We start from the raw sequence: 15242 nt of genomic DNA, 5'->3' as shown, positions 1-15242 counted from the left end.
TTTTTAAGAAAATAACTGATCGTTTTGCTATATAAGACCCTTATTCCTTGGCCATAGAGCCCTTTGAAGCTGCACTGAAACTGCATTTTTAACCTTCAATCCGTTGAACACCACTAAAGTCCACTATATGGAGAAAAATCCTGTAATGTTTTCCTCAAAAAAAAAAAAAAAAAAAACTTGCAACTGAAGAAAGAAAGACATGAACATCTTGTATGACGTGGGGGTGAGTACATTATCATGATTTTTTATTTTGGAAGTAGAGCAATCCTTTAATGTCTAAACCCTTTTTATACTACAAAATGATGGTTCAGAAATTGTGCATCTGATGATAAAAACCTAACAGTATTTTTTGTTTGTTTACTAGAGCTCTTCCTATACCTGAGATAACCGCAATAACAACTACAACAACATCTTCTCTTTCTACAAGAACTACAACTACACCAGGACCCACTGAGGGGTAAGACTTAGTCTCATAGTCCCAATTTTTCATAAGGTTAAGAAAAGCTTCTTTATTGTATCACTGCAATATGTGAACAAGAAAATGTAAAAGACTGTGCTATATTGTGAATATAGTCACTGGTAAAGAGCACTGTTAGGCCCAACATACACTAGAGTATACTTACATTACAACATAGGTTGTACACTGTAAAAAGTTTTCCCAAGTTTCAACTTAAAAACTTAAGTTTAGCTGCTGCCTTATAATTTTAAGTTAAATCAACTTAAAACTTCAAGTCAGTTCAACTCACGACAATAAAGTTAGTTAAATGACTTGTATTTTTAAGTTGATTTAACTTACAATTTTAAGGCAGCTGCTGAACTTTAAGTTTTTAAGTTGAAACTGGTGGGAACTTTTAACAATGTACTTCAGGTACCTTCCCCTTTTGATTTGATAATGATTCATATAGATTTTTTCAGTTACAATTCCCATTTGCTTTATTCATGAATTGGTTTTACAACAACTGAGGACATGAGTTAGTGAAGAATTTTTGTCCTTTGAGTTTTTCAAACAGCAATTTGTAAGTCTTTTTTAATGGTTCATTACCAGGGCTGCCTCAAAAGAGTCATTTGTCTCACATTTGAACTAAACTGGTTGCACTGCATATTTTTGATTTACTAAAAGAGTCATTGTTTGTAAAATGATTTACTTCCTACTTATCAAGAATGATTTTTTTCCATGTTGCATTACTAATGTTTATCTTAACATTTGTACTTCCTTTTCTTTAGTGAATGTGTGGACATATTTTGCAGTTCCGGTGCCAAGGCGGCTTCCTCTCTGATAATCTTGGTGGTTTGCTTTCTTTTGCTATTGAGTTAATCAAAAGAAAACACTATTATCAGCTCTATGTTTGACTTCATGAGTTCAGTGCCAAAAAAATACTGATCTGTTGATGATGATTAAGTGATAAGTTAATGGCCTTTTGCTGATGGGAGTAATGTCTACACACTGTATATTTCACATATATTTAACAGCATTTCTAAGGATCATTTAACAGCTCTCAAACCTGTAACAGCACAGTAACAATTTTATAAATCAAATGTAATGTATCAATGCATCATTTCGATGGCACTTAAGGTGAAGATACACAGGACAACCTAAAGGATTTCAACATTTTAGGGATCATGTGCTACAAAGTGAACATGCATTTAAGCTCTGTTGTACCCTTATATTTAAAGGAAAATTAAACACTGCTATATTGCAGAAATATAAACATGACTAGAGTGCATTGTTAAGCACAACATGCAGTAACCCATTAACTGTTACTATATTCACAATACAGCAAGCCATCAAGTCTCTAATTGCAATTGCTTTTATAAAACATTAACCATCTAATAAAATATCAAATCTACACTCTTTAACTTTGACCCTGTAGTTTGGTTCTGCTGTTATGTGTGGATTTCAACCAGTGATTTCCCGGAGGTTTCCTCTTTTTAATGACCTATGGACAATTTCTCGTTCGTTGTGACACCAAACTATCATCATCACGCAACCCACAGTCATATTTTTCTCTGTGTACAGATAAAACATAATATGCACAGGCGAATTACAGATATGTAATTTCCTGTTAAATCCATCCCCACAGCTCTTAAAGATAACTCATTATTATAGGTTTGGGTAAAGTAATGGTTTGGAAGATGTTTTTGCACTCTCATTGATAATTTTTTCTGTGTAAAGCAATATTAAATATGTGTTCTGAGTTTGTCACACCGCAGAAAAATTTGTTATTAACAACCCAGCCAAATGATATGAATGAATGATAATAAAAAAAAAAAAGCCAAGTAAATAAATTAAGTTGAAAAATCTTATATAAATAGAATAATATAAATAGAATTCTCTGCTCTCAAAAGCTGGGGGTATGTTCGCTATCAAAAATGGTGAAAAACTGTTTAACAGTCTAGCTCTATTTAGTTATCAATACATTTCTAACCTTATAATGTGTTTAGAAACAATTCTCTGAATTGCCTTTACAAAGGCTTTAAATAGAAGCTACATACATATAAAAATAAAGTTGTTTTTTTGCAGTGATTCCATAGAATAACCATTTTGTGTTCCTTATAGATCATTTCAGTGAACAGTTCTTTTTAAGACCATTTTTTCTTAGTGTGAAGAACATTTTCAAAATCTAACAAACCTTTTTCAATGTAAAGGTTCCATTCACTCTTAAAAAGGATGTGTTAAAAACAACACAGCCTGTGTTATTTCTTAACACACCTTTGTGTCTAGTTAAGGACAACACATTTTGTGTTAGTTTTAACTCAACTAGTGTGTTATTCCAGCTAACACAGAAAATGTGTTGATTTTTTCTACACACTATTGTGTTATAAATACACAATTTGTGTCAATTATGTGTTATTTTTTTTACCAAATTTTTGTATGCAATAAAGACACTGCAAACTAATGTATAGTTTAAACACAATTTATTAAACCTGCTACAAACAATTACATAAAAACTCAAAAAGGTTAAAAAAGAGAGGTAAACAATCAATTCAGTCATTTCAACATATAACTGTTAATTGTTCCTTGAGTGAAAAGTTTTTAATGGTTTATAAAGTTTGTACTTTAAAAAAAATGTGGTATTTGACAACCTCTTAAGCATTAATCGTTTTATTTACATATTTTTATCAGCATACAAGTGATGGTGAGGGTCCTGAGATGAAGTCTCTCGTTTGTCTCTGTCATGTCAGTAACTGCCACAAGCACTTCAGTGGTGTCTTCCAGTCAAAGCTGCAAGAGTAAAATAAAGATACTTTTGTTATTTATAGGCTACACATAGCGAATATTGTAAAATAGCGATAGCTAAAAAGGCAAGAAAAGCTTTAGCATTAGAGATTATGTTAGCGTTTTAGGGCAATTTGCACAATACATGTCACAACGAAGCTGTTCATTTTCAAAGAGAAAGACGCGACGAACGAATGCATTTTCTCATTAGCACTACAACGTGTCAATGATGAATTAAAAGCGACTCTGTTCACAATTAATCCGACAAAAGAAACTATAAAGCTTGTTAAAATAAGCTCCCACCGTCGTGATGTGCCGCAGACGCAGGCGCAGCTCGCATCGGCATTCGTGAGGCAATTTTACCACGTATATATGTGCCAAATGCCCCTCGACCGTCTCCAAACGATCACAAAAGACATTTTAAAAACGTATAATGGCAAATACAAACATTTCTTACCTTCACACATCGAAGTTATGTCCTGACGATGAAAACTTGCAGCACGAGGAAATTAGCTTGTCTCAGTAGAATAACGGCTCATGAAGTGAGGCAAGCAGCAATGTGATTGGCTGATATTTAACACATACACTGTAAAAAGTAATAAGTTGTATTTACTTAGAAAACCTGTGGTAACTGATTACCTCAACTTTTTCAAGTAAATTAGTTCATCATTTTTGAGTATTTGTAACTCACTTTGACAAGTTTAGTTAACTTAGAGTTAAGTTAAGCTTAGTGCACAGAACTCAAACAAAACAGTTGACTTTACAAGTCTTCTTTGTTCACATTACTAGCAAAATGTGTGGAAACTGATTACCTTAAATTTATCAAGTAAGTTGTACTCAAATCTTTAAGTTGTTAATACAAAGACAGACAACAAATTGTTGGCACAAAAAAGGACATTTATTTGTTTAATAAAATGTAAAGTCCTTATATTTAAAGCATCAACCTTAAAACAAAAAATTGCACATACTGCAAAAAATAAAAAATAGAATAGAAAAAATAGTATACTTTTAAATCACACGACCTGATAAGATTCTTTTTCATTGAAAGTATATTCACAAAAACTAATCCAAGTTTTATGAAGAGACGTGATCTCTTTATATGATAAACAGCATCAGTGCACAAACAGAAGCTTAAACACACTTGCTTGATGTGCACAAGCAAACCTTATTGGTTCATATGGAAGCTCAAATGTGCTGAGTAATACGAGTTATATGTGAATAAAAGCTTAAATTAAATCGTTTCATCATAAAGTGACTGTGTCTCTTTAGAAGACTTGGATTAAAACACTCCTTTCATATGAATTTGTTTTACTACCTCTTTATGAACATTTTGGGCATACAAACTTTCAGTGGAGGGAAAGAAATCTGTCAAATATCATTACAAATATTTTGCATTGTGTGTCAAAGATCAACAAAAGTTGATTTAACTTTAAGCAAACTGCAAGTTTTCCTAAATGAAATGAAACACTTCATCCACAATAACATTTTTACATCAGATGATTTTTCAGGTTCTTATTTTAGGTTCAGCCATTGAATGAAATCAAAGGTATCCTTCAAAACTGGAGGATACTCTTCTTACATAGCATAACTGAGTTCAAAGACCAGGCACATGGCTAGGGGAAGATTTTACATTTCCACTGATTGTCCAATATAATTGTACCTTCCAAAATTATTACAGTAGATCTGGCATCAAGATGCAGTGAGTCCTCAGCTCAGGGATCTTGGTCAATATGCTGATTGACATCACTTCTTCACAGTCCTAGAAACAGAAGTAGCATATGACAAAAAATAAGTAACTACATATAATTAAGAATGCGTATTAAGGTTATACAGTTGCATACATTTATAACTGTGTATTGTCTTTAGATGTAAATGCCTTTCAAACTGGGCAAAGCAGTGGATGCCAAAGATGGAAAAAAAAGACATTCAATTGTTTGCACAAAAAATATTTTGATTAAAAACTGACATATTTATATTTTGCATGATTTCTAAAGAATGTTCAGAAAAGCATGACCAAGAGAGCACCATCATAAGCCATGTTAAACGAGCGGTTTTCAAGTCTCTGTCACTCATATATAAGACAGACGATGCACGGTGCAACCTACTGAGCAATGTTGGTTCGCAATGTTGCAGTCAACAGACAACCAAGTGAGACACAGGGCCCATGACCGATCTAAAGTGTCCAGTTAGAAATTTGTAGCCCATTCTCAATGGGAAAGTGCACAAACAACATTGTTTGGCAACAGGGCTCAAAAAGTTGCCCCGTGTAACATCAGCCTTAGACTCTTACTTTCTTTTGGTATGATATGATTTCTTTTATTTCTTTCTAACCTCCTTTTTTTGTTTTTATACTTCTTTAATTTGCTTACCTTCATTCTTTTTTGTCCATCCTTTCTGACTTCTTTGCTTTTTTGTTGTTTCTTTTACTTTGCCATTCATGTCATTTTTTTTTTTTTTTTATGTTTTTTTTACCCAATTTCTATTGTCTTTCAAATGAAAATTCGGTCATTAATTACTCAACCTCATGTCGTTTCAAAGCTGTAAGAAAATCATTCATCTTTGGAACAAAAATTAAGATATTTTTTGATTAAGTCTGAGCTTTTTTTGACTTTGCATAGACAGCAACACAACTGACACATTCACGTCCCAGAAAGGTACTAAGGTATTAAGAACATCAGTGGTTCAATTGTATTGGTATGAAGTTACAAGAATATTTTTTGTGCGCAAAGAAAACAAAAATAAAAACTTTATTCAATGATTCGTCAGTTGACATGCCTTCCTGAGAGTACCATGATGTGTGTGCATCAATTCCTCTGCTCGTAAACAAGGTGCAGTGCAGAGCCCCAAGGTGCGGGTCCCATGTCAGAACAACGGGCTCCTGCTTCAACGGTATCACACACATGCGTCATGGTACTCTCCTGAATGTGAAAAGTGAAAATCTCTTATTTTTGTTTTCTTTGCCCACAAAAAGTATTCTTGTAGCTTTATAAAATTACGGTTGAACCACTGGTGTTTCTGAGCCTTGAAAGTGGTAGCTGCGTTGATATCTACGCAGGGTCAGAAAGCTCTTAGATTTAATTTAAAATATCTTAATTTGTGTTCTGAAAATGAACGAAGGTTGAATTTTAATTTTCATAATCCCTTTAAGTATTTTTCCCTCTTCTTTCTAACTATTTTCCCTTTTTCCTAATTTTTTTGTTTCACTTTCTTTCTTTCTTATATTGTTTCTGGGTCCTGACTTTTTCTTGCCAGATCAGAATAGTTTACGTTACACTAAATAACCAGAATATCACAGGCAAAATTACTTACAAAACATGTCTTGTAAAAAATCTGCAAGATCCTCTTCAAGGAAGAGTGGAAGGCCACGGAGAACTGCTGGTCATCTCCCATTATTGTTTGATGTCTGTACAATTATGAAAAAAGTCATATTTAATAGCACTCATATCACAAACATTAGGCATACAATATAATAAATATCATTCTGTGTGATTTTACAAAGTGCACCATATGGTAATAAGCGTATTATCTGTGAAAACATAAAAATTGAGTACTTACATATTCCATAGGATCCATATTTGAATCAGTTTTTCAAGAGTTGACCCCTTTTTCACTCAATAAAAAAGCAGAACTTCAACTTCCACTGCATGAGTTTAAGTCCTCAAAAAAGAGCACATACAATATGAAAAGAAAATTGTAATAATTAATGCTGGGCATTAATGCACTTTAAAAAAAATTATTAAATAATGTTTCATGACATTTGGTCAAACATTAAATACTGGAAAACGGATAACACGAGACATGACACATTTTAATAAGTTGTACTGTATCTCTTAACATACTTGCTGATGTCTATTCACGTTTATTTTACATTATTACTAAGGTTAGAAGTAACTGGCTAGCTAGTAAGCTAACTGAAGGTTACAGTTATGCTCGTCAGTAAAACTCATTCAAATTTCGTTTTTTGTTCCTCAAAAACAATAGCACACACTCTGAGAAGAATACAGTTTCTAAATAAATCACCAAAAACTTACCTAATCTTTCTGCCATATTTCAAACAGGATCTGACTGTGAAGATCAGTTAGTCGTCTTCTTCTGGTGATGTTTCTGTTTGTGTTCGTTTTTTACCTAAGGTGCACTTTCGCCCCCTGCTGGTCTGGTTATTACAACAGTGTGAACAGACCTTTAGTACAACACACTAGATGCTCTTTAGTACTGTTTACCAAAGTTGTTTAGTTTCCCTACGGCATCCACCTAAAAGTTCAAATAACTCGGTGCACTCAAGTAAAATCAACAAATTTGTCGAAATTAGTTATATTTACATGCTTTTCTTAGTAGATTCAGTGATTACTTTTTACAGTGTATTGTGTTGGACACACTGTGTTGGATGTTTTCTTTTTAACACACATTTAACACAAAGTAACACAAAATGTGCTAAAATAGACATAACACAAACAATGTGTAAAAAATTAACACATCCTTTTTGAGAGTGTTAGTGTTAACGAACCACTGGTAACAAGTGTAATGCACAACAATATTTTATTAATCAAATTTGAAAAAGGCTATTCCTAAGAAATTGTTCCTTGCATAGAAGATCAGAACTTAGTCATTTTAAATAATTATTGTCGAAAACACTTCAATGCGGCGTGGAATGGAGGCAATCAGCCTGTGGCACTGCTGAGGTGTTATGGAGGCCCAGGATGCTTCGATAGCGGCCTTAAGCTCATCCAGAGTGTTGGGTCTTGCGTCTCTCAACTTTCTCTTCACAATATCCCACAGATTCTCTATGGGGTTCAGGTCAGGAGAGTTGGCAGGCCAATTGAGCACAGTAATACCATGGTCAGTAAACCATTTACCAGTGATTTTGGCACTGTGAGCAGGTGCCAGGTTGTGCTGAAAAATGAAATCTGCATCTCCATAAAGCTTTTCAGCAGATGGAAGCATGAAGTGCTCCAAAATCTCCTGATAGCTAGCTGCATTGACCCTGCCCTTGATAAAACACAGTGGACCAACACCAGCAGCTGACATGGCACCCCAGACCATCACTGACTGTGGGTTCTTGACACTGGACTTCAGGCATTTTGGCATTTCCCTCTCCCCAGTCTTCCTCCAGACTCTGGCACCTTGATTTCTGAATTACATGCAAAATTTGCTTTCATCCAAAAAAAGTACTTTGGACCACTGAGCAACAGTCCAGTGCTGCTTCTCTGTAGCCCAGGTCAGGCCGCTGTTTCTGGTTCAAAAGTGGCTTGACCTGGCGCCTGTACACGGTGGCTCTGGATGTTTCTACTTCAGACTCGGTCCACTGCTTCCGCAGGTCCCCCAATGTCTGGAATCGGTCCTTTTCCACTATCTTCCTCAGGGTCCGGTCACCTCTTCTCGTTGTGCAGCGTTTTCTGCCACACTTTTTCCTTCCCACAGACTTCCCACTGAGGTGCCTTGATACAGCACTCTGGGAACAGCCTATTATTTCAGAAATTTCTTTCTGTGTCTTACCCTCTTGCTTGAGGGTGTCAATGATGGCCTTCTGGACAGCAGTCAGGTTGGCAGTCTTACCCATGATTGCGGTTTTGAGTAATGAACCAGGCTGGGAGTTTTTAAAAGTCTCAGGAATCTTTTGCAGGTGTTTAGAGTTAATTAGTTGATTCAGATGATTAGGTTAATAGCTCGTTTAGAGAACCTTTTCATGATATGCAAATTTTTTGAGATAGGAATTTTGGGTTTTCATGAGCTGTATGCCAAAATCATCAATATTAAAACAACAAAAGGCTTGAACTACTTCAGTTGTGTGTAATGAATCTAAAATATATAAAGTCTAATGTTTATCAGTACATTACAGAAAATAATGAACTTTATCACAATATGCAAATTTTTTGAAAAGGACCTGTACATGTAATAGAGAAAAAACAGTTAAAGCACAATGATTTCATTGAGAACAGCAGCAGCATTTTATATTATAGAGTTTATGTTGCGTTGTGTTTTTCTTTATTTTATTGGAGAAGTAACCTTATCAAGCCCATAACCAAGCTGTGGGCTCAAGCTTTTTCCAAGTTATTCAAAAGTTCTCAATTATCATCTATAATATTCTGGTCAATAAAAGAAAATACATTTTAATGAAAATATGAAAAGTCGGAAATTCCAACTGAAAGCTAACAAAGAATGAAGGTCTAGAACCCAGTAGCAGTGTGGTAATGATCCAAAAACATAAACATAAACTATGAACTTAATTCAAGACATGAAAAAAAAAAAAAAAAAACTTCCTTGATTGAACTTGATTTGACAATAAACAATGACCTTGCATGTGGAACATGGAAAAGCGTGTTGTCTTTAAGTAAATGACCCCAAAACATTGCAAAGACAAGGGTGTAAAAACAAGACTACGGGGAATACATGACAAAAAACACAGACAGATACGACATATCCCCACCTTAAAGGGCTGCTCCAAACAGCTTTAACAAGATACCAGCTCTAAAAACACAAATTAAACAAAAAATGGTGGTGGAGTGGAAGAGGACCACAGGGAGGGATAGAGGGCCAGGCTCTTAAACTGGAAGTGAGCCTGGATCATGACCTGGATCATGAATCAATAGACGAGTGGAGTAGTGAAACATACAAGACGCCATTACTGGAAGCACGAACTTAGGACCACCAGATTTGGGACCAAGGATGGGGCTTCTGGCTTATAGTCCTTAACAAACGTAGGCTTAGGAGCAGGGCCCATAGCAGCCATGATGTGAGATGCTGGTGTGGCGGCCATAACATGAAGAGACAACATGGTGTGGCATTATGGCATGGCACTAGGTTGACTCTCTGCCATTTCTTCAACAGTGGTGAGCCACATAGCATGAAAGCATAGTCATCATATTAGGCCTGAGAGGATTTTACTCTCCCACCAGACATCTGTAAATAAATTGGCTCATTACAGTTTTTTACAGACGCTAGGACACTTTTCTCAATACTGAGGTCATTTTTGCAAAACTCTTCACACAATTCTCCTAACCGACTTTCAGCTTGGCAAAGCAGTTCATTTCACATTCAAAATGCACTACAACTACCAAAACACTTTATTCAGGTCTCAAATAAACTCATTCTTCCAGAACACTAGCAAAGGTTGACAGCCGCCAAACACACTTTGTCAGCCACAAAACAATGAGCTAAAAAACACTAACAACATGTAGCATTACACAGTGTTTTCTTGTGTAAAAAAGGACACATCTCTGTTTATAATTGCAATATATATTGTTTATAACTGCAATATATGTTACTGGAATGAATCAGACATGATGCAGAATTCGTCAATATTTTATGTTGTTTATTTATTTTTTATTTTTTTGCACTAAGTAATTCCAAAATACAAGAATTTGTATACACACCATCAACTGATACAGATAAAAAAAAGTAATGCTAATCTACTGCATTTTTAGATTTGAAATATGTTTCAATAAAATATTGCTGTTGAATTTTGCTGTCTTGTTCAGTTTTGCATTATGTTATTGTTTGGAACATAAGTTTAACAGTTTTGAAAACAGTATGTAAGCATGTGCAAAATGTGCTGTACGTACAAAGATTTTTGTCAGTTGTTGTGTCTGAGTGAGAATAGAATTCATGAAATTTGAGAGATGTAGTCATTGAATGCATTTTGTGCCAAAACAATGATAATTGATCCTCAGTTTAGCCCACATAGACTTCTGTTGTGCTCACTGTGTCAAGAGTTTTGCAAAAGTGACCTAAGTATTGAGAAATGTGTCCTAGCGTCTGTAAAAAACTGTAATACCATGATGGAAAAAAAAACTTTTGTGCCACATCATTAAAGTCCGTCAAATAACAGAGCTCAAGCTAGCTATTCATAAAGTTCTCTAGGGAGCAAACTCTGGACAGGGCTGGGACGGAGCTGTACAAGGTAACCACTCCAATGACAGGTATTAAATCTGCATGGTAGCTGGCCTATAGGATGAAGGCATAGAGAACCCAGGTGCTGTTTATTTCACAATGGTGATTATCCAACAACATAAACATAAACTATGAACTTAATACATAGCATGAAACAAAACATTAACATGAGCTATGAACTTGATTTGACAATAAACAATGATCTGGCATATGGAACATGCACTGTTAGTCCGGATTTAGTTTCTACTTAAATATTCAAGCATAATGCACTAAAACAAAAAAGTTTGATGGTATTACTTTATAATTTTAAGTATATTCTACTAATTTGTTGGCATAGTCCAATGTGCAAATAATTTGAAGTACAATAAGCTTAAATTGAAAAGTTATTGAACAGACCACACCTTCCCAGTTTTGACATGATCAGTTGCTCAAGGTATCAATGTGTGTGTGTGTTTGCTTATTTTAACAATCTTTATTGCAGCCTGCTCTACACACAAATACATAGAGACATATAATACAAAACAAAAACAGTCCAAAACTGATTTCAGCCAAGCACTGACTGAGTCGAAGTTTACTGTCTTTGTTGCGGTTGTGTGAATTCAGGCACTGCTGGCGATCGAGGAACTGGAAGGTGAGTTTAACTGTAAAAACCTCATTTAAATTTTCGCCATTTCGACGGACATTTTAGACACTGGCTAACTTACCTGTGTAATGTATATTTAGCTAAATGTGGGGGGAAGGGTTTGGGGCAGCGGTGGAAACAATTTTTTAACGTTTACCGGTTCGTTGTTTTTTTTTTTTTTAATCCACAATTAATCGATATATAACGCTAGATCACTTTTTCACGCGAGTTGCTGATCGCGTGCTGTAAAAACACGATTTTAACCAGTTTCACTGCCTTTAGGCTTTCACCTGGCCGGCTGCTGCAAGCGGCGTTTTTTCCATGAAGATAGCGGGAACACGTGCGGCTGTTTTACGCGGTTTACCACAGCCTACTGTATCTGGTAAGTTAAGAATGTATGTGTGTGTGTGTGAGGAGAATTCGTGTGTGTGTGTGTGTGTGTGTGTGTGTGTGTGTGTGAGAGAGAGGAGAATGCAAGTGTGAATGCATGTGTGTGTGAAAGGAGAATACAGTAGTCAACATTCGAAGTGGATCAAAAAAGTTCATCAAAATTTGTCCTAGGATAAGAACGGGTATTCTTTTTGGTTTTAGGACAAATTTGATGAAAGGTTTTGATCCACTTCGAATGTTGACTACTGTATATCTGTGTGTGTGAGGAGAGAGTGTGTGTGTGTGTGTGTGTGTGTGTGTGTGTGTGTGTGTGTGTGTGTGTGTGTGTGAGAGGAGAATGTGTGTGTGTGTGTGTGTGTGTGTGTGTGTGTGTGTGTGTGTGTGTGCGTATGTGTGAGGAGAATGCATGTGTGTGAGAGGAGAATGCAAGTGTGAATGCATGTCTGTGTGAAAGGAGAATATATCTGTGTGTGTGAGGAGAGAGTGTGTGTGTGTGAGAGAGAGAGGAGAATGCATGTGTACCTGGTATTCATCACGTTGTGGGGACCAAATGTCCCCACAAGGATAGGAATACCAGTAAATTTTGACATTTCTCAGGTCCCCATGAGGAAACAGGCTTATAAATCATGCACAATGAGTTTTTTTGAGGAAGTAAAAGTTTGCACAATCTCCTGTGAGGGCTAGGTTTAGGTGTAGGGTAGGGTTAGGGCGATAGAAAATACGGTTTGTACAGTATAAAAACCATTACGCCTATGGAATGTCCCCATAAAACATGTAAACCAGTGTGTGTGTGTGTGTGTGTGTGTGTGTGTGTGAGGAGAATGCATGTGTGAATGCGTGTGTGTGTGAGGAGAAGGCATGTGTGTGTGAGAGGAGAATACATGTGTGAATGCGTGCATGTGTGTGTGTGAGAGAGGAGAATATATGTGTGTGTGAAAGGAGAATGCATGTGTGTGTGTGAGTACCAGAATGAATTATGGATTGCATGGTCCCTCATAGATGCATGTTCTTTGTTTTTTATTTTATTTTCAAACCATTAATCAGGACTATGTGCTACATATTTATTCAACACGGTCTCACCCCAAGTCGTCACATATTGACGTTTGGTCAGGACCCCTTGGCGTCGCATTTTGACGCTTAAGGTACCCCTTTAGCGTAGTATTTTGACGTGAAGGGTCCTCCACTGTTTTCACTTGTTTGTCTTACTGGTTTGCATGCATTTGTAAAAATGTAAACAATTTTATATAAATTTATACTTTGACTGGAGCACCTAAACCCACCCCTACCCTAAACCTACCCACTTCTGAACAATACAAAGCACAGGCAAATATAAGTACAGTCACATGTATTTATTGCAAAAACTGACCATAAACAAGCAGTAAAAAAGCATTACAAACAAGTCGTGTTGCATTCCAAGTCTTCTGAAGCCATACGATATCTTTATGCGAAGAAGAAAGTAAAACATAAGGTTTTAATCGCTAAAAATTATCCCACTTCGTTAACGTTCTTATTCAAAAAGATACGCCCGAGTATTTGCATGACGTAATCGGTCACGAGACACACAAGAGCCAATAGAATTTCACAACCAAGGCTGACGTAATGCTTCTGCTGTCTGGCGGCATTTTTTGAATTCTTTACAGCGGACAGAGACGGCGATCGCGTCTGTTCCTCTCAAAAATCAATCGTTTTGCCTCGGAAGACTTGGAATATTCATATTTTTTCAATAAATTGTGACTGTAGTTGTATCTGCCTGTTGTATCTGTGTTTTATTGACAAATGGTTAGGTTTAGGGGCAGGGGTTGGGTTACATGCTCGTAAATGTGTAAATATAGTGTAATATAAATAAAACTTGTGACTGTTTGCATTGAAAAATAACACCCCAATACATATGCAATAATGGCAATATTATTACCCAATATATCTATTAATCTAAACAATAAAATTCACAGTGCCTTTCCCGTCAGCTTATTGACGCCAAGGGTTTTTTATTTAAAGCAGTGGAGGACCCTTCACGTCCAAAAATGACGCTGAAGGGGTACCCTGTGCGTCAAAATGCGACGCCAAGGGGTCCTGACCAAACGTCAATATGTGACGACTTGGGGTGAGACCGTGTTGCTTTATTCAGAATTTCAGACTTTGACTTTTTTTTTTTACCATAAAATTGTTTGTATGTTTAATCAGTGGTATGAAATTAACTGAAAAAACTTGGCTGAAAATTTTTGGGTTCAGTTAACATTAAATATGTTGATGTTAATTGTACAGTGAAAAGGAATCTGAACAAGCCAGGCCTCATATCTTGTATGAACAGTGTCTTTTACTAAATGTCCGTGTAGACTGTTTCTTCTTAGGGTATTTTTATTGTTAACATTTTGAAAATGTATGTGCTAACTAACACACGATTGTACTTTTTTTTTTTCTCTGTAAGGACACAGCTGACAATGACTTGTGGGATTGCTTTTCATCGGTGAAGAAAACCTTAAGCTGAACCCGTCCAAAGTGGGAATCATCTTGGAAGGGAATCTGGTGATGGATGACCTGGCCAACCTTCCTCAGTCCTTCTGTGTTCGTTTTTGACTGATATATGCCCTGGACCTGGACTAACCCAGATACATGAAAAACATTTTTTTTTCTTTGTTCAGCAGGTGATGTTTAATCTGGGTAAAAGTGAGCTGGCACCCAAAATTCAGACTCTGAAAAACCAACTTGCAGTGTAAAGTAGTGTTCTGAATCGTTGCACTACTGCTCCTGATTCCAGGTGCCTAGTTTTATGTTGTGCTTTTAGAAAAACAACATGTAATGTGTATGTTCACAATAAAGCATTTTACTCCTAACCGGGGTGTTTTCAACAAATGTTTCATCTGTTTTCTTGATCTGAATATGTAATTATAATGCACCAGATTTAAAACTGAAATAATAATTTAATGATAATAAATTAACTATAGGGGAAGAAAGATAAGTAAGCTACAACTAGGTATTTGGTACATTATACTTAAGATATTAAGTGTATTAATTGTGCAAAGTAGTTAACTTGGCAAAACATGTCGAGTTAAATCAATTTTGAATTGAGTTTAATGTACTTAACATTTTTAGTTAAATGTACTTAGGTTTTCATTACACATTACTTAT

At 35.8% G+C, this 15242-nt stretch overlaps 1 protein-coding gene across 1 annotated transcript in view; it reads left to right on the top strand.

The window, feature by feature from the left end:
- Positions 1–14690, top strand: part of LOC141343210 (meprin A subunit beta-like) — a 19580-nt gene extending 4890 nt beyond the window's left edge. The window contains exons 11-14 of the mRNA XM_073847811.1: positions 365–457; positions 7348–7402; positions 11708–11735; positions 14587–14690. Of these exons, the coding sequence (XP_073703912.1) occupies positions 365–457; positions 7348–7402; positions 11708–11735; positions 14587–14690 (280 nt within the window). The remainder of the gene's footprint in view (positions 1–364; positions 458–7347; positions 7403–11707; positions 11736–14586) is intronic.
- Positions 14691–15242: the final 552 nt, after the last annotated feature.

This window comes from Garra rufa, chromosome 9 (assembly GCF_049309525.1).
Source record: "Garra rufa chromosome 9, GarRuf1.0, whole genome shotgun sequence".
Lineage (NCBI taxonomy): Eukaryota > Metazoa > Chordata > Actinopteri > Cypriniformes > Cyprinidae > Garra > Garra rufa.
The sequence above is the reverse complement of the archived record's forward strand: the minus strand, read 5'-3'. Positions and strand labels throughout refer to the sequence as shown.